This window comes from Vulpes vulpes, chromosome 4, assembly GCF_048418805.1.
Source record: "Vulpes vulpes isolate BD-2025 chromosome 4, VulVul3, whole genome shotgun sequence".
Lineage (NCBI taxonomy): Eukaryota > Metazoa > Chordata > Mammalia > Carnivora > Canidae > Vulpes > Vulpes vulpes.
This window is the reverse complement of record NC_132783.1, coordinates 43,784,292-43,809,033: the sequence shown is the minus strand read 5'-3', so window position 1 is coordinate 43,809,033 and position 24,742 is coordinate 43,784,292. Positions and strand designations below refer to the sequence as shown.

At 39.1% G+C, this 24,742-nt stretch overlaps 1 protein-coding gene across 2 annotated transcripts in view; it reads left to right on the top strand.

Moving 5' to 3' along the window:
* Positions 1–24,742, top strand: part of DAPP1 (dual adaptor of phosphotyrosine and 3-phosphoinositides 1) — a 48,548-nt gene that overhangs the window by 3,668 nt on the left and 20,138 nt on the right. For both annotated transcript variants that reach the window (XM_026015644.2, XM_072755581.1), the window contains exons 3-4: positions 16,771–16,893; positions 20,775–20,908. In XM_026015644.2, the coding sequence (XP_025871429.1) occupies positions 16,771–16,893; positions 20,775–20,908 (257 nt within the window). The remainder of the gene's footprint in view (positions 1–16,770; positions 16,894–20,774; positions 20,909–24,742) is intronic.

Sequence of the window (24,742 nt, the reverse complement as noted above, 5' to 3'; positions counted from 1 at the left end):
AGGTGTACTTTACGGATAACACACCCTCATTTCAAGTATACAAATCCACAATTTTTAGTGACTTTAAAGAGTGGTTCAAACATCACCATAAATCAATTTTAGAACATTTTCATTTCCCCAATAAGAACATTTAGTAGTATGGTTTATTTAAATACGATCAATAGCATGCTGATAAACCACTTGGACAAGGGATGATTTCTAGAGTCTGCCTATACTTCTACTACAGGCGATTTCAAGCTGCCAAAGGTTCAACAACCCACCTGTAAAATTCCTGGAAATTTAATAATGGACTTGAGCAAGTTCTTGCCCCTTCAGGACATCTCTGATATACCTTTTGCAGGTGTTAATATGTCAGAAAACCCGAAAACGAACTGTTACCCCTTGCAGAATTCTGAATATAAGTGAGACTCTTCCTTTGAGACTTTAAGTCACTGGTTAGGTGTGATCTGTACCAAAACTTTGGATTAATTCAGTTTTTAAAAGGCTCCATTAAAACAATATGACTTAATGTAATTGATAAATAATCAGTGGCTGGTTTTAGTGACTTAATTTTTGAATTATTTTAAATATATTACTTGAGTTGTTAGGTAGATTTGTATGTTTGTATTTTCCTCTTTTTTTTTTTAAGATTTTATTTATTTATTCATGAGAGACACAAGCAGAGGGAGAAGCAGGCTCCATGTAGGGAACCCAATGTGGGACTTGATTCCCAGACTCCAGAATCACACCCTGAGCCAAAGGCAGATGCTCAACTGCTGAGCCACCCAGGCGTCCCAATATTCTTATTTTTCATAGATATAAACAGGTAATGCGATGGTTAGAGTTCATATATCCTTGTTCTTGGTCCCTATTTTTATTCGGGCTCTCGAATATGTAAACTCCAAAAATTAAACCCTGAACTGCAGCAAATCAATCCATCACTTGTCTTTCTAGGGCACACATGGCTTACTCAGAACACTGGTTTATTCTTTTCTAAAGTACCCAGATCATGGAACTCTGAGGCATTGTTGAGTCTCATCTATAGAGGGTCAATCTAAAAACATTTATTTTCTTTAATTAGAAATGTATGAATGTGTCCAAAACAAAGGGGAAATAAAACCATCTGTGATTGTTGCTCAGCTTCATTTATACTTTGGAGGGATGGGATTAGGGAAGGAGGTGGACTGTGGGGAGGAAGGAATGGACAAGGGGTGCCCAGAATGGTCAGTGATAAGGAAGAGGTGGGCTGAGAACAGCTGGGCTGTTTGTTGCTTTCAAAATGAAGCAATGGGGAAATGAAACAAGTAGTGACTACTAGAGAGGTCACCTAAATAACTAACTAGATATAAAACTGCTAGTTAGCCAATAATTTAAAGTTCCAGACATTCTTTGATTATAACAATGTTTCCTACAAAGACAATGTATTAAATCAATCAGTCAATCAATCTCTAATTTTTCTACCCTTGAACATATAAGAGGAGGTTAGAATAGATCAGGGGTCAGCAAGTTTTTTTTGTAAAAAACCAGATAAATTTTCCAGGCTTGGCAAGCTTTATGATTTTGGCCACAACTACTCACATCTGCCACTGTCATGCAAAAACAGCCATAGATAATACAGAACCAAATGACCGTGGCAGTGTTCAAACAAAATGTTATTTATGGATAGTGAAATTTGAATTTCATATTATTTTCATGAGTCATAAAATATTCTTCTATGGTTTTCCCCAACCATTTAAAAATATAAAATAATTCCTGTCTCTTAATCTATACAAAAACTTGTACCCTGGCAGGATTTAGCCCTCGAGTGGTGGGTGGTTTGCTGACTCAGGGAACAGATGATGATAATCAAAATGAGTCCTCATAATGAGGCAGACAGTTTTGCATACACTAGCTCTTGTCTTCAGAAGGTACTGGCATTTCAACTTTACATACAAGAAGACTCACTAGTAGAAAAATCAAGTTGCAGAGAATCTGTTGTGATAGTCATTATTTACTGACCGCATACTATGTGCCAGCATCATGCCATAATGTCCATTATGTCACTAAGTGTTATGTCCAGTAACACTTTGAATGTGGTATAATTAGGCCTATTTCATAGAGACAGAGAGTGAGTTCAGATAAGTTTGGTGAACCATCCAGGTCACAGACCTCACAGAGGTGCAGCTGAGGGACATGTGTGAGAGCTTACCCCAAAGCGGATGCTCTTTCCACTGATCGAAGAAGCTCTATGTTCTAATAATGGCAACGGTAATCATTGGATGTCACTATGTGCCAGCCACTATTTTAAGCTCTTTGCATGTATGATTTATTAAATTCACACATCACTGTGATAGATACTATCACAAATATCATTTCCATTTACAAATGAGAAAAGTGAAGGACAGAGCTTTTATCACATGTCCAAGTTTACATGCTCAAAAATCTTTAAATCCTAAAATTTTGTTCCAGGCTCACATGACTGTGCACTAAAGCAATTTGCTAATTTTCATCAAACTTGTCTCTTCTTATGATAGTAGCTCTATTTGTTAGTACTACTATGAACTGAGAGACACAAAGCAAGTTCTGTGATTACTACTACAAATATTATTACTAAAAGATACTATTCTTAAAAAATAAAAAGATAAAACATACAGAAAAAATAAAATAAAAGACATTTTTCTTTCAAGTTCTTCAAAAAATATGCATTCTCATGCACACAAAGCTAGGCCAATACCCTAATTAATCAAAACTTTATTGAATTTTGTGTAGATTCCATTTTTCAGAGCTAGACAAACAGAATAGGCTAAGTATAGTAAAGTCAAGGTTTTGCCCTTGTTTTTGTTTTTGTAGAGAGAGTGAGCAGATGGGGATGGGCAGAGGGAGAGAGAGAGAGAAAGAATCCTCAGCAGGCTCCATGCCCAGCACAGAGCCTGATGTAGGGTTCTATCTCACAACCCTGAGATCTCGAACCAGGCCAAAATCAAGATCAGAGGCTCAACCAACTGAGCCACCCAGCTTCCCCTAAAGTCAAAGTTTTAAAGGAATCTGTTTACAAAGCTCTGATACCAAGTAGAGCTATAGAGCTTGTTCCTTTTCTGTGCACAACTCTATAATCTTGGATTCTAAAAATGGAAGGTAATTCTCTCATGGATGTAGGGGAATATGTAACTAGTGTACAGTTCAGTCTCCCCTTGACTCAAATTAATTTCCTCTTCAGTTGTGTTTTCTGTTCCTCTGTGAGTGGTGGTGACTTCCTTCTACCTACATGTGGAAATCTGTCCACAAAGCTTCTTCAGACTGAGTGGGGTCACTTTGTTCATTCATTCACACATCCATTCATAGATCCAGCTGTTGAATGATGACATTATGCAAGGTAGTGTGGGGACATTGAAATTAAGAAGAAGAAATGGCTGTCCCTTCAAAGGGTTTACAGCACAGAGGACAGAGACTGTACACGCCCATGTAGTTAGAATGTGGGGGAGAAGGGCTGAGGGTCATGACTGTGTCTAGATAAAGAACACAGCACACGGCAAGATGGAAGGAGCTCACTGGTTGTGGACAATATGGCTTTGGACCTGGTAGGTATTTGTCAGTTGAGTCAGAAAAGATGACATTTGCTAATGAGAAAATGGCATGAGTAAAGGGGTAAAAGTGGCAAAACACGGGAGTATTCAAAAAGTAAAAGAAATCCACACAATTCTGGGCCTCTCATCCTTGGGACTCAGCACCTAATGAGCTCTCATTCAGTTGGTTCTGGGCTCTAACTCTCAGAGTCCCCATGGGAAGCCTCATTCTTTGTGGAACATCCACCTGCCTTTCCTCTTCTAGTTTCTATTGTCATAGCCATAGCCATAGCCCTTTTTTTTTTTAAGCCTGCATTAATTTCTTTTTCTTCCCAACTCCCCTAGAGGATAAATTCCTATTCTGAGCCCACACGTTTCTGGCTCCTACTCCCTGTTATGGACCTGTCTAAAACCAGTACAGATCACCTAGTGGACTCTTTTTTTTTTTTTTTTTTTTTTTTACCTTGTGGACTCTTAACCATGTTGCTTGCTTCACCTCCAGATTCTCTATGGTCATATGTTCTCCCTGCCACCTGCTCACTAGAGTCTTCCCCCATTATCTGTTTTTGTTTAAAAATATTTATAACTTTAGGGGCATCTGAGCGGCCTGATCGGTTAAACATCCAACTCTTGATTTTGGCTCCGAATCATGATCTCAGGGTCATGGGATCAAGCCCCACATTGGGTGCTCATCGAGGAGTCTGCTAAACCCTCCTCTTCTGCTTCTCTCCCACTCCCTGTACTCTCTCTCTCTCAAATAAATAAATAAAATCTTTTATTTTTTTAATTAATTAATTTATTTATTTATTCATGATAGACATAGAGAGAGAGAGAGAGGCAGAGACACAGGAGGAGGGAGAAGCAGGCTCCATGCCGGGAGCCCAACATGGGACTTGATCCTGGGACTCCAGGATCGCACCCTGGGCCAAAGGCAGGTGCTAAACCACTGAGCCACCCAGGGATCCCCAATAAAATCTTTTAAAAAAATGTTTATAGCTTTTATTTATTTTGTTTATTTATTTATTTATTTATTTATTTATTTATTTATTTATTTATTGTTTATAGCTTTTAAAAAGCATAAAAGCAATGTTATTTGTTTTGATAAAAATATGGTTAGGAAAGAGAATGTTACTTTTTAGAAACCCACGCTGGACTACTTAAAGTGTCATTATATCTAAAATCAACTTTTAAATTGTTCATCCAAAAATATATAAAGAATATATGGCCAAAGTTTGAAAATTATGCTACTTAAAATATGGGTATTATTTAAGTATGCATATTATTTTTTCTATTATATATGCTATTTTTCTACTTACTGAAGTTACTCATAATAAACAGTTAAAATAATAATCATTATTTTATAATAATAATAATAAAAAAAATAATAAAAATAATAATCATTATTGAAAATTTGGGATATAAAGGCTCCCAAAAAGTCAGTCATGTACAACCATCCAGAATGACATATTGTTCAACCTGTCTTCAGTCTTTTAAAAATATTTTTCTGTAAATACACCCCCCCGACACACACAGATAAAATTGTGGCCATAACACATATATATATTTTTCTCTTGCTTTCTGATAGGATATTTTTCCGTCATCTATTTTTAGTCTGTGTCAAAGCAAGTTCTGGGTCTGGTTTTTCCCCGGATCAACCTGTTTCCCTCTATTAAAGTCTGGATATTTAGGTTGGTCCAAATTCCAGAAGGCTTTATATAGATTAAGAGTTTGGACTTTGGTCAAACTCCATTTGACAATACGGACTTACTGAATGCTTTTAGGAATGTGGAATTATGTGGTCGTCATGTTTTGTTTTTAGATTAATCTGGTAAATAAATCTGGTAGTTGAGCTCATGATAGGTAGCAATGGGTCCAGAGCCAAGAAAACTAATTAATGAGGGACTTTACAGATTGGTGAATAAGGAACTAGAATGGTGACCTAGGAACAGCAAGAGAGGAAAGGAGGTAGAAGCCACTAATTCCACTTAGCTAAGCACAGTAAGTGATTTACATTCAAGTAAGAATGAGTTCTGCATTTGTATAGTTTTTCAAAATAATGTCAAAGGTATTTTGAAAACCTTAATGTCACAAGTGTCTTTGAATTCATTCTTTGTTTTCTTTACCACTACCTATTTCTAACGTTGTCTGCAGTTGTAGAATTCTGACTTAACACCAGTAGATACTGTGTCTTGGATTGATTCTCTAGATACTACACTTCACAAATGTCAATCCTAAAGCACTGAGAGGTTTGTCCACCTGCTCTAAGCTGAACACAGTAAACTCCTTTACATGGTGAACTCCCAGGGAGCAGGAATGTAGCTGATTCATCCTTGTCTGCTCCACGCCAGCCCACCACTTGGCAAAGAACAGATGTCTGAAGATTTGAATTCCCCCAAGTTGAGTCAAAATCAAGACCAGAATTTAAAGTCCTTGACTTTAGCCCTCTTCCACACCAACCCTGATGATACATTTGCATTTGTTACCCTCAGACTCATTCTGTCCCCTTGTACCTGAAAGTTTTTACACATGGTGAGAGGCATCATCTGAACCATGCAACACAGAGGAGATAACTAATAACAAAGATCTGTTTGTATTTTTTTCATCCTACAAAGTTTGGGACTCTCTCCGGTAGCTGTAGCTTGCTAAAAGTGGCCCTGTCTTCTGTAGCCACCTGCAATAGCAGCTTGCCAGCAGTAACTCCAGTCCAAAGACAATGACCTGGAAGCAGTATTTTATGCAGAACAGACTACAAGAATAATGAGAATGAGCACAGAGTCAAGCTTGATTCCACTTGCGGATGAACGCTCCTGAGAAAATCTCTGGCGTGGGTCTCTACCCAGACATTCCAGGCCTCTGCAAGTTCTTATCCATGAAATATTTTTACCAATCAGTCTCTGAGGTTTGGCTCCCAGTCCAAATCAAACTGTTGTTAAGCCCCAATCCCTGGGGGACCAGTAATGCTCTTTTAGTCTTGTGACCATTCCCGCACTGTGCTGGCTGACCTGGGCATGGCCTGAAGGACCTGGGCTGGAATGAGATACAAATTGCCACCCATCCTCCCACACTGGGCTCCATGACACTGCCCACCCTGGTCCCTGCAAGTCCTTGAGTTCCCTGGTGTGGCGACCCATCTATGAGTGAGGCTCTGCGGATCTCTATGGGTCTGTGTCCTTCTCTCTCTTTGGTTTCTCTGCCTCTGTCCCCTGAATACTCTGTGTCCCTCTGTTTTGTGTTTCCCAAGCCACTGCCCTGTGTGCTTCCGCTGTATGTGGGAGCCACTGTGCCTTTCTCTGGCTCTGAATCTCTGTGCCACTCTCTGACTATATGAGTCTTTGTTTCTGCCTCTGACTCTGTTTCCATCCTCAGAACTGCTTTCCTCATTCCTTGGACTCCTTCAAGAACAGGTTTGCCCTGATCTCCGACTCCTGGGAAAATTCTCTCTTTCCCTTCAGTCCTGTTTTGCTTTAGAGAGTTTTGACACCTACAAAACAAAACAAAACAAAACAACAACAACAAAAAAACCCCACACACCAAAAACAAAAACAAAAAACCCAAAGTTTCGGACCTACCTTCAGTTCCTCATTTGACCAGCTAGCCAGAGCCCTGCTTCTATCATCACTCAGGTATGTCTCCTAATGCCCGGGGCAGCTGGCCTCAGCATTTAGTTCTGCTATTAGCACATGTAAATGTGGGCATTCAGAATGGCAATATGAAAAGCCACAGACAAGCAGGTTGTATGACAGAAACTGCCTTATTAGAAGGACTTTGGTGAGCTTATCTTCAGCCTAACCTCTGCATAACACTTAGGCCTCTCTTAGGCTTCATTAATATCTAAAAACTTTGCAAGGCCTGTTTGGTTCTCTCCACTTGGACAGGGTCTGTTGCTATGATCAATGGAAAAATAAGCTCACATTTGTGAATATGGGATATAACGTATTTATATGGACAACACTGTCTTATCCTAGATATTGGCACGACCTTAGTATAATATGCATTGCAGTGCTGATAGTTGAGCTGACAAGGTTTTTCCTTATCCTAAACCCACAATTTCTGATGGCGTAAAGGGCCAAGAACTTTATTTCTCACAAAGTCATGGTGTTTAGAACCAATCACATGACCAAATGAACATGAAGGAAATCAGCAGCCAAGCAATCCTGTAGAACAATTCAAGTGCTAAGGATGGGTTAACCCAAGTTAAGATTGTTTGGAGTAGGATTGCTCAATAGTTTTATCTTATGTTCTATCAACTGTGTGTTGAGAAGGATTCTGAGGCCAAGTATAACCTTAGCCAGAAAGAAAACAGATAAATTAGTAATATCATCCATGGCCTTTAAAGAGAGGAGGGACATCATACATTATACATTTGCTGCCTTTGGGCTAGAGGGTACAAAGAGTGTGTCTGTATCATTCAAAAGTGAGAATAATTTTGAAAACGAAGGAAAAAGAACATTCTCTAAAGAGTGTTTTTATTGACTGCTCAACTCCAAGGACTTTTAGCTACAGTCACACATTCGGGAGTCTCTGTTCTTGCTTTAGATTGAAATATATATTTTATTTATAACTTTGATGGGACTGAATGTAGATTTTTTGTCACTTCTCTTTGCCCAGAAGGGGAAGAATAAATCAATAAATATCTAAATAATCTGTAGATGTGGGTTACTAAGAAATTTTCTCGCCAAGAAATATATAATCCAAATGGTTGAGTGGCTCAAGTTTTAACATGAAAGACCATTTCCTATGCCCAATGTTATTTGACATTACTGCTCAATATAAAGCCTCTGTTCCAACTAGACATTCTCTTTCCTATAAATGCCATGCATGTGTCAACACAGTGCCTTTGCTTAGGCCATTTCTCCTGTTGCAATGCCCTTTTCTCTCATTATTTAAACCTATATTTATTCTTAAAAAGTGTCAATTCATGGTCTTCCTCCTCCATGAAGCCTTCCCTGATATGCCAGTCCCCTGTGAGCTCCCCCTCTTATATCATTTACTGTCCATATCACTAGGAGTGCAGCTATTTGGGAAATTTCTGTGTGCAAATCCTCCTCTTTTCCTCCCCATTAGACCTTTAAGATCACCTAGTACTTTCTTTGCTCTCTGTGTGCTCCTCTTTAGGTGAGAAACACCGTGAACTCAAACCATTGAAGTTGCTGAAACAAATTAAAGTTTTTAGGATCAAGAGTCCTTGACCTCTGTGTTTCTCAAACTCCAAACTTCATTATAGATCATATAAGACTCTTGATAAATACAGATTATAGTTCAACAAGTGTAGGGGGGCCTGAGAATGTACATATCTAACAAGATGGCAGAGCACTGAGTAGCAAGGCTTTGTGTTGTTTTTCAAACACCAGGCACAATGTTTTAGTGTCCATAAAGTCAATGTAGTGGGTCACAATCATGTTTGTCAAAAATAAATGGAAGAGAAAAGAAAATGATATATAGTAAGTATCCTATGGAAATACAGTGTTGTTTCCTATAATACTTTGTGTTTTTTGTGTGTGCCTACAATGTGTGTGTGTGTGAGAGAGAGAGAGAGAGAGAGAGAAATGAAATATTAATTTTGTATCAGTGACTTAAGACAATAAAACACAATGGGATAAAAACTATGAAGGCACCAATATGCTGGGGCAATTTCCCTGAAGGCTCTAGTACAAAGGGGCACTGCACTGGAATGGGACAAGGGGCTGGCTTGAGGACCAGCTGCTGGATCTAGCTGGTCTGCCTTTCTCTGTGGTTGAGCTGGCTTCCTGTACCTAACTGAGAGGCAGCTATGAAAATTCTTTAGTGGGTGTGTGTTTCCTACTTTGTTACTATATCATGGAAGGGGTAACACCACTGTTTCCTTCAAGGTCAACTGCTGGTTTGGGTAATCTCATAAACCCAGTGCAAATATTCTTTAGAAGCTTGAGGAGTCTCTGCTCTGTTACCTCCATTAGCCTTGAAACATATTTATAGCAATGTGTGGGCCTTGGGGGAAAAAAAAGAATATAACATTACTTGAATGTATGTTATAAATAGTTTCTTGCTCTTTTTTACTTCTTCAGAAAAAATGAGACCAAAAGAATTTTTTTTTAATTTTTTGTTTCAGGAAAGATTGAACCTTATTCCAAACTATTCCTATGCCTAGCACAATGTCTAGCATATCATATCTAGCATAAGATACAAGACTTGCTATTTATAATGTTTTATATTTAACAATTCTTGTATCTTGTTCTCTCCTGCAAAAGTTAAAGAATCATTATAAAAGTTTGTAAAAGAAGACAGACTTTCCATATGTTTCCAACATATGGAAACATAAGAGTTTTCTTACCATAGTGTTGTTATTAGTCACCTTGACTGCTGAGAACAGTAAAGTTGCTACTTGGATGTCACATACCTAACAAGTTGGAAGTTGGAGCAGACAGGGGAGCTAAGGAAATGACCAGAGACAAAGGCATGGTCTCTTTTGCCCAGAATTCTCACTGACGCTCCACGTTACATACACTACATAAACGTTTATGATCCAAGTTAGCTGCTTATTAACATTTCTTTTCAGTTGGTGTTTGCTAGTTGTAAAAAGGTTTCTTACTGCACTTACTTCTGAAAACATCAGCCTCCTAATGCAGTTGGGGAAGACGTGACCGAACAGCAGAGGAAAATGAGTTTTAATCAACTGTTGGTGCGGCATGAATCAGCAGCATGATGCAATTGTCAAGAAATGAATGCAATCTTGGGTTGCCTTCTACTGTGTACCTAGCAGAATACTACTTCTACTGTGTACCTCCCTAGAATAAGGGAGATCCTTTGAGGCTTAGTTTTACACATCAGATCTTACCTTTAAGATAGATTTTTAAAATTTGGAAGGTATTCAAAGAAGATAAGATCCCTGGGTGATAAAGGAACTGAAAGCCTGTCATAAAAAGAGAAGTTGAAGGTGAAGGAAAGAGAAAATGTACAATCTAAATGATTTAACTATTTGTTTAAGTATCCTGTATGAAACTCCAAGAAGTAGGGATGCCTGGGTGGCTTAGTGGTTGAGCATCTGCCTTTGTCTCATGTCATTATCCCACATTGGGCTCTCTATGGGGAGCCTGCTTCTCCCTCTGCCTATGTCTCTGCCTTTCTCTCCATGTCTCTCATGAATAAATAAATAAAATCTTAAAAAAAAAAAAAGAACTCCAATAAGTAGCTCTGGCACCATCTGTGGAAAGCTACACAGCAGAAAACAGCAATTCAGTGTAGGAAGAGTTTTCTGGCCATCAATCATGGCAGTACGTAAAGAGCTTGCCTATAAAGTAGTAAGTTCCTGTCATTGACAATATGTACCAAAGACTGGGTAAGAGTCTCGTTAGGGTTGAGGTTTAATCACATACTGTACAAAAGAATTTTTAAAAAGACTCATAAACCAAATTTGTGGTTGCAGTGGGGATTATACATGGATTTTATTTACTAAGCTAAACATTTTTTTTTTCAAGATCTATTTATTTATTTGAGAGAGAGAGCTAGAATGAGTGTACATGCACGATCAGGGGAAGATGCAGAGGGAGAGAGAGAAGCTTAAGCAGGCTTCCCACTGAGCACAGAGCCCAATGTGGGGGTCAATCTCATGACCCTGAGATTATGACCTGAGCCAAAAACAAGAGGCAGGCACTTAACTGATTGAACTACTCAGGCGCCCCTAAACTAAACATTTGTTGTTTGATTTTTTTTAAAGATTAGAAGTATATACAATTTTTATGGTCACCAGAAAGAAGTTTACTGTAAAACCAACGAGGCTTCAGCTTCAGGGCCCCTCCTTAGTACAGACCACAGCCATATAGTTAATAAATGCCATCCACTCAAAAAGTATTTAAGTTTAGTTCCTATACATGAAAATGTAAAATATCCTGGAATCTTAGAGCTCATATTTGAGAGAAATTTGATAGAGGTCCCAGAATCTGCCAACAATTTAAAAAATTTCATTACCAATAAACCTGAAAATAATTTTTCTATGCTGTCAATAATTTCTAAAATAGTCTAGATAAAAGACCAAATTATTGTTCTATTCTCTCTCTAGAAAAAGATATTATAAAATTGTCATATGAAGAAATAATCAAAGATAATACAACCAAAAATGTAGAGGAAAAAAGTATAATGGTATGCGAGACAGTTAATGAAAATAAGTTATTTTTCTTGGTTTTGTGATGTTTGTAATATTTCTCAGCTTTTTAAATCTGTAAGTTTTTGTGATTTCTCATTCCAAATGATTTCTTATTTTTGGTAATTTTATATTAATTTTCTTAAAGAGAATTCCAAACTTTACAAACTTCAAGCTCCTCAAAATCTGACCCATCCCCTTAAAAATCAGAATAATCAAAAAATAATTTTTTTTACCACAGTTTCAATGATAGGAGCTTAGGTGGGACCCAGTTTCATGCAATTAGAACTTTAAGTAATGAGCTGTCAGATGTGCGTATTAAGCCATAAAAATCCGTGGAGCCATCAACCAAGGATCTGTCAATATCCAGGGCCCTATGTAACTTGGCCAACCACCCAGCTTCATCTCACCACCCCTGACTGCCTTTGTGCCCTGCTGGCACTCACCCCCAGTTACTCACACCACCAAGTGGTGCTCTGATACCAGACACACCTACCATTCTCTTGTTTCTAGGTCTGCACTCCTCCTAATTCCTTTCCCATGGAATAGCTCCCTGAACAATTGTCATTCCAAATCATACCAGGCTTAAATGGAGAAAAAGTTTTTCTCTCTCCTCTCTCTTTCTCTCTCTCTCTCTCTCTCTCTCTCTCTCTCTCTCTCTCTCTCTTTCTCCCTCTCCTTCTCCTTCCCTCTCCCAATCCCCAAAGTGCTAGGTCAGTTCCAGTGTTCAGCACACAATAGTTGAATAAATCAAAGAATAAAACAAACTATTAACAGGGCTATCTCTGGAGGTTAGATTAAAGAAGAAATTAATAGGATCTTTAATCTTGGTTCCTTCCAGGATTTGAGTTTGGTGTGCATTTTTTTCAGACTTTTTTTTTTTTTTAAGATTTTATTTATTTGAGAGAAAGAGAGTATGAGCTGCGGTGCGGGGAGGCAGAGGTAGAACGCGATTCCGATGAGGGGGTTGATTCCAGCACTCTGGTATCATGACCTGAGCCGAAGGAAGATGTTTAACTAACTGAGCCACCCAGGCTCCCTTTTTATTCAGACATTTATTTTATGTGTTTACATGCCTTTATATGTAAATATATATGTATTTTATTTTTTGGGTGGAAGGAAAAGATTTTTTTTTTTAATAAGTGGTATCATACTGCACCTGCCACTAGTTCCTCTAACTTACTGACATATTTTGGGGTCCATCAACCTTGATGTGTGCATGTACCACAAACATCTTCAGTGATTCTTAGTGGGGGTGCGCTTGGCTTCTGAGCAGGACAATTTTCACTTGTTCAGGACTGCACTGTTCTTTGTTAGGAGTTAAGCATTCTGCCCCCGTCCCAAAGTGCCAGTAGCACCTGACCCCTTGCCCTCATCACTTGGCAATGAAATGCTCTCAACACCTTTTCACTTTCAGTTAACTTATTACATAATCTTATCCTTTGAGTTCAACTTTATCATTTCATTGTTGGTAGATATTTAGGCTGGTTTCAAATTTTTACTCTCACCAAGAAACACCTCTGTTCCTATTTCCATCTGCTTATGTGTGAGTGGTTCTGGAGGCAGACACTAGAACAGGAATTGCTGGTCACACGTCCATCCATGTTCTGTTCACATGTGCTAGATTCCCCTCTGACTTACACCCTTTTACCAACAGTAGATGGTAATAGCCATGGCCCTGTATTCTTCAATACCTAATCCTCTCTAATTCTCCAGTTTTAGCCAATCTGGCAAATAAAGAAAATAATGACATTATCTTAATTTGCATTTCTCTGATTAGTATTGAGATTTATTTGAAATACATATTTCCTCTTTTGTGAGAGACTTTCACTTTCTCTTCTGTATGTGTACATATTTTAATTTTTACTATACATGATTTCTAATCAGAAAAAATAATGCACACTTTAAAAAAACAACTTACATGTCCTTTAAGGCCCACTCAGGTATTGGTTCATTCCAACAATGGTCTAGATCTTTCTCCCTGGAACCATTCTCTTGGACAGAGTTTGCAAAGTACTTGTCTTATCCTCTTGACTAAATTAATAGAACCCAGGGGCACCTGAGTGGCTCAGTGGTTGAGCATCTGCCTTCAGCTCAGGTTGTGATTCTGAGGTCCTGGGATTGAGTTCCGCATCAGGGTCCCTACAGGGAGCCTGCTTCTCCCTCTGTCTGTTTCTGCCTTTGTGTGTGTGTTGTGTGTGTGTCTCTCATGAATAAATAAATGAAATATTTTTTAAAAAAATAATTAATGAATAGACTCTAGACTGAGGCTTTTACATTTTTGTTCCCTTTGACCTGCCTTCTATAAAGTCTTGTGCAATATTCTGCACAGATTTGAAGCTTAATAAATAAAAATTTGAATGATAAAATGTAGAGAAGGTTGATTATGGGAAAATATTGACTTTATTTTCAACCTTTAGCTCTTTGTGTGAGTGAGGTCTTGATTGAATCTTACCAAAAGTGGGACATATTCCTATAAAGAACATGTAATGTTCTTGGACCTATAGTCACCTCTCTGGAAGATATGCTCATCAAAATTTCTAGGAAAGGAATACTTAATTAGAAGAGGAAGTTCAGATATATGTGGAAGAGCTCTTTGGGGAATGAAGATCCCACTGCCCCATACACATCATGAAGTTAGGAGGCTGCGTGACAGTCTCTGTGTTAGGTTATCCCAAGCCCAGGACTCCATAAAACCCCCAGGGGATAGCGATAGTGACTCAATCAAGCTGCCACCCAGAAATTAACGTGTGCTGACATGTTCCACATTAGAGCACAGTCTGATTCTCCTTGCTTTATACTCAAGTATTTCTTATGTGTTGGTCATATATAGTTATTATTTAGAAAATTACCATAATAAAGTTCTTAGTAAAAAAAAAATGTCATCAAGCTGTAATCATCAGAAGAATTCTGTAAATTTTTTTTTTAAGATTTTATTTATTTATTCATGAGAGACACAGAGAGAGAGAGAGAGAGGCAGAGACACAGGCAGAGGGAGAAGCAGGCTCCATGCCGGAGCCCGACGTGGGACTCGATCCTGGGTCTCTGGGATCATGCCCTCGGCTGAAGGCAGGCACCAAAATGCTGAGCCACCCAGGGATCCAGGCAATCTGTAAATGTTTTAAACACAGACTTCGGATCTCATACAGACTTCGGATCTCTTTTGAAAAGAATCCAAAGGACTATCCAAATCCTTTATGTTTTAGAATTTTGTTAATCAAGTTTTATTATTTCAAATAAGTGATCTATTGCTCAAACGGACCCTCATGCCAAAATATTCATCCAAAAATTAATTATTGGTATAATGTATTTAAGGGCTTGTGACCTTTAAAGATTTCACCTATCAAAAAGAATTAGAATTTTGGCTGTACCCAAACCTGAAGTTTTTTATACCAGTCATTCTTTTTTTTTTAATTGAGGCATGACTGACATGCAACATTGTACTAGTTCAAGGTTCCAATTATCCTTTGAAAGTGTTTTGTAATAAGAAGATTTGAACTCATCTGTGAATCAGGTCATTGAACCGGGCTGCTTTGTGCTTAAACAGCTTAGTGGGTGTTCTTACAAAATATTTCTCCTTGCCATTGCTTCCAGCTAGCAAATCTATTTCTCATACAGGATGGAGGCATCTGTGCCCCACAGAGGAAATATGCTAAAGAAGCATGTATTGGGAAATGCAGATTTAGAAAACAGATAGCTTGGAGACCTATGTAGAAATTTCCTTCCACAGATGGTCTTATGTGTACTTTTTATTACCAGGCTAAACTTTCATGCCAGAGGGATGTCACAGTAGATGCCAGGGTGGTTCATGACACCAGGAGCCCTCGCCCTCAGGTGAACCCCCAAGAACTGAGGTTCTTCCTTGAAGTTCTTGTACATACCTCTTCAATAGCTTTTTAATCACTGACATAGTTGACATCCCTTGTGTAGTTGCCTGTGTCCCCTTCCCTTCTGCTGCCCTGAGCCTTGTAGCAGCAACTGTCCCAAGTACCTAGCTTCCTGTTATCCAAAATAAATTCAAAGTAATAAAACAATTATATTCATGCAACAAGAAAAGCACACCACAGAGGATATCACAAGTTATGGCCTTGTGGTCTCAGTGGCTTCGTGTAACAATTGTGTACTCTGTTCAGCTATTTGCTAGGCCTGTTTTGGCCATTTCATGTGTGTTAATGTGAGCAGTACTTACAACTGGCCCATGAAATATGGCTAGTATGAATCCTGTTTTAGAAGGGAGAAAACAGAGGCTCGGACTGGTTACATAACTTGCCCAAGGTTGTACAGCTGGTAGAGGTATCTATCACCTGGATAGAATTCAGGCAAATCAACTCCAGGTTAAAATTCCTTGTGTTCAACTTCATTTCAGTCAAGACAATGGACTCCAGTACAGTTGCTCAGTGGTTTTCCAACACTCAAAATGCAGTACAGCACATGCAAAAGAGAATGTGAGAGAGAAATCAAAAAAAGAAAAAATTGGCCAAACCTTATCCTTATGGTTATTTTTGACTTGGAATTTGAAAAAATTTGTTTACACAGTAACATATTGTATGTTTGTTTGCTAGGGCTGCCATGACAAAGTGCCACAAAATGGGTGGTTTAAACAGCAGAAATTGATTGTCCCAGAGTTCCGGAGGATGGAAGCTAGAAATGCAGTTGTCACTTCTGTTGGTCCCTTCCAGGGCTTGTAGGGAGGGATCTGTTCCAGCCCTCTCGTCCTGACTTGTAAGACGGCCGTCTTCACAGGTTCACAGGGCATTCTCCGTCTGCAAGGCTGTCTCCAAATATGCCCTTTTTATAGGAAGACACCCACCCTAAATGACCTCATTATAACTTGCTAAAGACAAGACCTCATCTCCAAATAAGGTCACATGCTGAAGTCACATACTGAAGACTTCAACATATGAATCTCCTGGACACAACTCAACCCCTAACACTGCTGTTAGCCAATTCTCTCTACAGTCCACTCAGCCCAGCCCAAAGCATTCCTTGTCCTCATGTTTGGGCTGAGAGTTTGGTCTCTGGACTACCCATGGTGGAGAATATTGCTGAGGTAATCTCTGAGAGGAAAATCCAGTGAAGGAAGAGTCAACCTGTGGTTTGTCCTGAGTGAAAGTGTGGTTCTCTCCTTCCTAGGTGGTATCACGGCAACCTCACACGTCATGCAGCCGAGGCTCTTCTCCTCTCAAACGGATGTGATGGAAGCTACCTTCTGAGGGACAGCAATGAACGGACCGGGCTGTACTCCCTCTCTGTGAGGTAGGAGACTTAAGAACTCTAGGAATTCAACATTGTCCCATCTCTTCCTAACACGGACATTGACTTGATCATCACACTCCAATTACCAGATAACAAAATTCTTACATTGCCAGAAAAAATTCTCTTGATTCCTGTTAGATCTCCAGGTCTAAGCATTCCAAGCTCTGAATGGTGGGCTGTAGGAAACATTCTCCCTCCTTCCCTTCACAGGGAAGAAAATGTGAGAGCTGAAGGGCACTTTATGAATTGTTCAATGTCTTGCTTGACTGGTGGAGAACCTGAAACCCAAAGTGGTAAAGTGTCTTTGCACCCAATAAATCAGCAATAGAAACAGCACCAGAATCCAAATCCCTGAAACCTGGCGCAGTGCCCTGTTAATATCCCTGCTTCCCCTGAAAAATCAGAATGATTCATGTCTGTACAGCTTCCATAAGCACAAACTCGAGCAGGCAGTAAGGCAAATTTTAAGTTTTTTTCTATAAGTGGACTGACCTTTCTCAAAGCTCCACTTCCTCTGAATATTAATGAAATTAATCCAGTCGCTACCCAGCCCAAGCCTGTGATGATCCAGTCCTTCTGGAGTCTCTCTCCTCCCTGCTTCTTCCTGGCTGTCCTCCTCATCAGGGAAGCTGCCCTTGCCTTGTGATAATCAGGGGGAGTCACTGGTTTTCAGTCAGCATCTGTCACCTTGGCCTCTACGGACACGTAGCAAGTCTTTCTGGGTTCATGGGGAGTTGCTGTCTGCTAAACTAGGGATGTGAGGACTCCATGAAATTGCCCAGGCACCCACTTGTTAACCTCAAACCATTATTGTTTTGCTACTGTTCTGATGGCACCTCTGTATACCTCTGAAAAGAATCCCTTCGTGTTGCATCTCTCATGCTGATCTGGCATAAGGAAGTTTTCTCTACTCTTTTCTCCTCTGTGTAGACTGGGCCTCCTTGTCACTAACTCAGTAGCAACATCTACACTCCTTTCTCTCTGAATCCTCTTTTTCATCCAGTTTAGAAACATTTTTGTTCTGTTCTGTTTTGTTTTTTAAGGCTCCTCTCCCTCTGATAGAGGGAAAAACTGGCTTCAAAAGTATTTCCCTGGGAGCACCTGGCTCAGTCAGTTAAGCATCTGCCTTTGGCTCAGGTTATGATCATGGGGTCCCTGGGCTCTGCTCAGCAGGGAATCTGCTTCTCCCTCGGCACCTCCCAACTGCTTTTGCTCTCTTGCATGTTCTTTCTCTCATATAAATAAATAAAATCTAAAAAAAAAAAAAAGTATTTCCCTAAATAATTGATGGCAGGCTTCTATGAGCTCAAACACAGAATTAACATTTTTTAAATCCTCTTTTTGGGTTTCCAGACTTCCATGTTTTCTCTGCCACGTAACAAATTACCCCAAATTTAATGGCTTTAAACAACTACATTGAGGGACACCTCAGTAGCTCAGCGGTTGAACGTCTGCCTTCAGCTCAGGGTATGATCCCAGGGTACTGGGATCAAGTACCACATCAGGCTCCCTGCGAGGAGCCTGCTACTTCCTCTGTCTGTGTCTCTGCCTCTCTGTGTGTCTCTCATGAATAAATAAATAAAATCTTTTAAAAAAATTAAACAACTACATTAATTATCTCACAGTTTCTGTGCATTAGAAGTCCAAGTGGGTTCTCCTGTTTCTCTGCTGGGGCTCCTACCAGGCCAAAACTAAGGTGCTGGCTGAGGTTGTGGTTCATCTGGTTTATTCTCTATGTCCTCTTCCTTCATTCTCTTTTTCTTCATTCTTTCCCATTCATTTCCTTGCTGCTAGGGACTGAGCTCCCCATTTTCCATCTAGCTATGGACCAAGGACCAGGGTCAGCTTCTGGAATCCACCCACAGTTCCCTGACAAGTGGCTCCCACAGGCAGTTCACCACATGAATTGTTTGCTTCCTTCTAGGCCAACTAGAGCATGTCTCTCTGATGTCTCTCTGATATCTCCTGGGACTAGCCAGAAAGAAAAATTTGCTTTTACCAAGACTCTTATGTGATTAGGTTGGGCCCACCCCCAGATAATCTCCCTTATTGTAAGATCAGCTAATTTGGGGCTTTAATTATCTGCAAAATCCCTTCATAGCAGCATCTACACTAGCATTTTATAGAATAAATGGGAAAAGATGTATGTAGTCCAGGGACTGAGAATTGAAGACATGTTAGATTGCTGCCTGCCACCCCTTCCACTCCTGGGAGCAGTGCAAGTCAATACACCTACTTTAAGGCTAGTGGCAGAAATCGATAGGAGTGTGATGGGGTAAATAAGAGGGTCATAGAGAAAACACACACACATTCATTAACATTTTTTCATGTTACTCTGTTTTGCTTAAACTTTTTCTAAATAACATTTTTGGGAAAATTATTAATCAGACATGAAATTCTGCTTGGGTGGAAGCAGAAATGGTGCTTTCTTTGATCAATAGCAAAGGTCAAAACTTCATCAAGTGGTTAGGCTGCACATCCTTTAAATGCATAGATCTCCCCAAAATCGCAAACAAACCTGTGGAATTATTGGATCAAAGAATATTAGCTTTTCACCTATATATGTCTCATCTGAACAATTAGATCAGAAGCTTCTTACAATTAGGTGGTATATATATATATATATATATATATATATATATATATAGCTTATTTTACTCATTCATTTGTTGACTCCCTTAATAATAAATATTTGAGAGCATCCATTGTATGCCAACCACTTTGGTAAGTGTTGTAAAAGATTCAGACTTTGCCCTGAGGATGTATGGCCTCAGCAGCAGTGGGACACTACACAGGTTGCTCACTACAAGGCAGAGTGCAGTAACCAATGGGAAAGAAAGAAGGTAAGTGTTTGGATGGTTGAGGAGAGCAAAGCAAATGACTCAAGATGGAAGTATCATGCAGTAACTGGTAGAGTAGGTAATATTTGAACTGACACTTGATCAGAAACAAAGAGGATGATGTTGCAGGTGAAGGGAACTAAGAATGCTAAGGGACAACAGGAGAAACTTCTAGGAGAATTATGGGTCCACTTGGATGAGAGCAGCTGTTCTCAGAGTGTGGTCCCTAGACCAGCAGCATTCCCTGAGAATAGGTTAGGAGAGCAAATTCCCAGACCCCATACCTTGGAAGTACTGAATCGGGAATTTAGGAGGTAAGAACTAGAAATCTGGGTTTTAACAAGCCCTCTGGGTGATTCTGATTTCAGATGTGTGCTAAAGTTGGAGCAGGCCATTCGTAGAGAGGAGAGGAAGAGTGGGAGTCAAATAGTATATATTTATTTGCATCTGTAGATAAATAATATATATAATTTATATATTTATATATGTTTATATATAATTATATATATCTATAATTTATAATTTATTTAAGGCTCTACCTCATTCCAAAAATGAGATGGAAAATGACATTGTAGGAGATTAGATATTTTATTCCATAGGCCATTGAACCAACATGGCAAGAAAAGGGCTGGGCTCACACAACTAATTAAGTGACAGAAGCAGAATTCAGACTGACTCTCAAACAAGTAAGCACCACAAAGAGGACAACTTGGGGAGGGTGCTACCTGCCTTTTCTATCATCCCTATTCTCTGCCGGTCTTAAACACATGCCCCTGAAAGGAGTTACTGTTCAAGGACCCTCTCGGTAAGTCAGAGAACATACAGGGAGAATCATCTCTTGTTTTCCATTGCAGTGAAAAATTGAGAAGAGCTTTGCCAAAAACACGAGTGCTTTAAAAATGCCAGTGGTGTCAATAATTGTGTCGTAATTCTCATTTTTAGAAAGGTTTAATAGTGACGCTAATATCTAAAGTTATATTTCCCTTCAAAAAAAGATACGCATTTGTTGAATAACCTTAAGCATTTCTTTTTCCCTTTCAGAGCCAAAGACTCTGTCAAACACTTTCATGTTGAATATACTGGATATTCATTTAAATTTGGCTTTAATGAATTCTCATCTTTGAAGGATTTTGTCAAGCATTTTGCAAATCAGCCTTTGATTGGAAGTGAGACAGGTAAGCAGTGAACAGATAGATATTTGACCTATGAGACATTGTTTCAGGATGGAGGAGGGATAGGGAAGATTTCATTAAGTAGCTGTCACTTCTGTTGAGTATGTGCATATGCTACCCAATTAGGTATGTTTAGAAACTTTTTTCCAATTACCATGCCATATGTTACATTAATAAATAAATTACATCATATATATATTATCTTAAGGAGAAAATAATGTGATCTGTACCAAGTAGATAGTTTTCTTAGAATGTGTTATTTAACAGATTGATTAAAAATACACAATTTTTAAAAAATAGTCTATTTTATAATAATGCAATAAAAAAGGAAAGAAGAAAGGCTAGAACAACTTTCTGATACTTCATAATTTTAGGTATGGGCAGTTTGCATATTGGGGGGCCATAAAAGATAATTTTGGGCATTTTTTTACTTAAGTTTCCACAAAGATTTCAGAATTTTGAAAATATTGATTAGAAGTCAGCCATGCTCTCGAGCAAGACCTTTATTTCACCATAAAATTCTCTTTCTCTTGTCCTGGTTTTTGCACTGGACTTAAATATGGACAGGAAATTTTGAATTTCCCTGTTTGAGTGGTTAATGTCAAACTAGAATATTCAAATTAAAAAAAAAAAAACACTACCCTGGTATTTAAATTATCTAACTTGTTTTTCTGTACCAGTTCAATAAAGTAAGCAAAAGATCACCCCAATATTTGTGATACAGATCACAATTTTATGCGACCTAAATGAAGATTACTCTCAATTAATCAAAAATTGGGCACTTCCAGAACTTGAGGTAGAAGAGGAACTCAAGACTTAACAGCACAACTGTTCTACTATGAATTTGTACACACTCATTTTCTTGGTAAACATGACCAATGGGCTTTCTGTTACCTTCACTGTGGTGGGGAAAGATGCCACCACTGGTTTTTCCTTTTCTGCTGTTTCTGTGGCCTGGATAGAACCTGATATGAATCGGACAGTATCAAGTATAGATGAAAAGCACAGGGGAAACCACAAAATAGTTGCCTTACTTTATACTGACCACAGAAGGCCTATGATAGAATATTCCAAACTACAAAATTGAAGCTATATATATTTTTTCTGGTGGAAATTCTTCCAGTCGGCCCTGATAATTACTTCACCATTTAACCAGCAGTAATTCTCATAAACACATAGCAGGTGGGCATGCATTATTTATTTCCATCACTACTTTGTCATTGGCATGCCAATGCCAATTTCTCAAATCCCTTCACTTCAGACTTCCTACTTTTTTCCAACTCTATGCTCAATTTTATTCACTTCTTGGTCACTAGAAATTAAGGAGAGATTTTTGAAGCTAAAGACTTTGTTTTATCTGCTATTGGGTGTGTCCTTCTCCATACACCCCAGGTCCTGCTACAGAGCATGACACTTTGGGTGAGTGAATGGATGGCTGGATGGATAACTATGAGTGGGAACTCTGTGTAGCTTCAAAGCCATGATAAGGGTTATCTTGTAGCTTTTTTTTTCCTCCAAGCAACGTCAGCTATCTTCTTTTAAACTCTCCTTCTAGACTCTATTTTTAACTCCTTTGATCATTCTCTGAACTTTCTCCAAGTTAGGGAGAAAGTATACATTCTGCCTATCGAAACGTCTCAAAAAACTTGAAGATCAAAGTGAATGTAATGGTTTCTGGTTGAACCTTTCTGCCACAGGTCCAATATCCAGGCAAAAGCATCACCTACAACTTGTCCAAAGTCAAGGCTCCTTGACATTGAATTCAGGACAATGAAATTTCCTGTAAATATGTTAAATTCCCCTGTAAAGACATTAATGTAACTAAGGTTTACCATTAATCCATTAGGGATTGGGGGAAAAAAAGGGTATAATCCTGATTCCTATGGTGGTTTATCCAAAGCCAAAGTTTGCTGTATCATTAACATTACCATCACTACTTTATTTATTGCAGTAAAACTCAGGAAACTAAGATTTTCATCCTCCCTGCTGTATCTTCTCTGTTCTATTCGTTATCCATCAGAGAATGTGTTATTATTTGAACCCCTGCTATAGGCTCTTGATGTTTATGGGTATGTCCTAGGCTTACTAACTCCAGCCCTTCAGTTAGGTTCCCCTAACTCTGAAATATTCCTCTTATCTGTCACAGCCAGATGAAGGCAAAGCCACTGAGGCTGGGAACAAGGGGAAAAACCCATGACAAATGAATGTTCTAGTTGTGCCCCTCTGGGAGTAATAGGCCTCAGGAAACAAGATAACGTGCTGAAGTCATGATGACTCTTAAGCCCAGCAGATTTTCAGAAGCCACAGTCAGCACTGTGACCTGTGAATAACAGTGAATGGAAACCAGGATGCCACCTTCTAAAAATAGATCTCTTCTTATTCATTTAAGTATTGGCTCCTGGTTTTGACTCCTAGTGATTGGGAAACCTGCAGGCTGACGATTTCTTGCTTACCATCAGATGAAGTGCCAATTCTTAAAGTTTTCATTTGATTAAAGATACCAGGGGAAGTATTTGTCTGCACCATGGATGAGGCCTGCCTAGAGTCTTACCTCCAGATTTTAGGAATGGAAAGGAATAGAACTGGGTATTTCAGCCCCCTCCTTTTCTCCCAAATCTCTGTCATGCCAGCATCCCCCCCCTGCAGTGCCTGGAGAATGAATGTATTTAAAAAAGACTTCCCCACACTTATCCACTGGCTGGTATGGCATTGCCTCCAGGGGCAAGATGGGCATTGCCCATCAGGGGCTATTTGGACCTCCAAATAGCCAATAGCCTTCCATTTCGCCTTACAGTTGTATATAACATAGAGGGAAACCCAGCTTCCCCTTAGGCTCTGGGTTCTAAGAGAATGTTTGTATTCAGGAGAGGTAAAAGTGTTAACCTCAAGGGAAGAATACTATTTTAAGATACCTTTTTTCCTATTCTATTCCTAGCCTCTATTCTTTAAATTCTCAATATTTGTTTCCTAATCTGAAGAGTGAAGATTTCCTAAGCAAGGTCTAAACCTCCTGACAACCTCAATGTCCTATTATTATAATTTTCCTTGCTATAATCTGCGTTTAACCTTTCCAATCTCTGTGAAAGTTTTTGTTCACTCTAATTTCTCCTTAGTAACACCCATAAACACTCTTAAGATATTTCTGATTGTCAAATCCCAATCATTTCCCAAGTATATCATAAAAACATCCGGCATGCTCTTTTCCCTTACTTTCCCTCAGTGGCTCTTTTATCTTCTAACATATTGCAAAATTGACTTAAAAAAATCTTTGCAAAAAAATTAAAAATAAAAAAAAAAATCTTTGAGAAGCACCTGCGTGGCTCAGAGGTTGAGCTTCTGCTTTTGGTTCAGGTCATGATCTTGGAGTCCTGGGATTCAGTCCCGCATCAGGCTCCCCAGAGGGAGCCTGCTTCTCCCTCTGCCTGTGTCTCTGCCTCTCTCTGTGTTTCTCATGAATAAATAAATAAAATCTTTAAAAAAAAAATCTTTGCACTAGTAAGTAAATCCTATGAAAAGAGGGATTTTTGTCAGTGTCGTACCCTGATCATACATCCCAGTATGTAAAAGAATAAATGACGGGGGATCCCCGGGTGGCTCAGCGGTTTAACGCCTGCCTTTGGCCTGGGGCGTGATCCCGGAGTCCCAGGATCGAGTCCCACATCCCACATCAGGCTCCCTGCATGCAGCCTGCTTCTCCCTCTGCCTGTGTCTCTGCCTCTCTCTCTCTCTCTCTTTCTCTTTCTCTGTGTCTTTCATGAATGGATGAATAAAATCTTTTAAAAAAAAAGAATAAATGCTAATAATTATCCACATTTCATCATTTCATGTTGCTTTCCA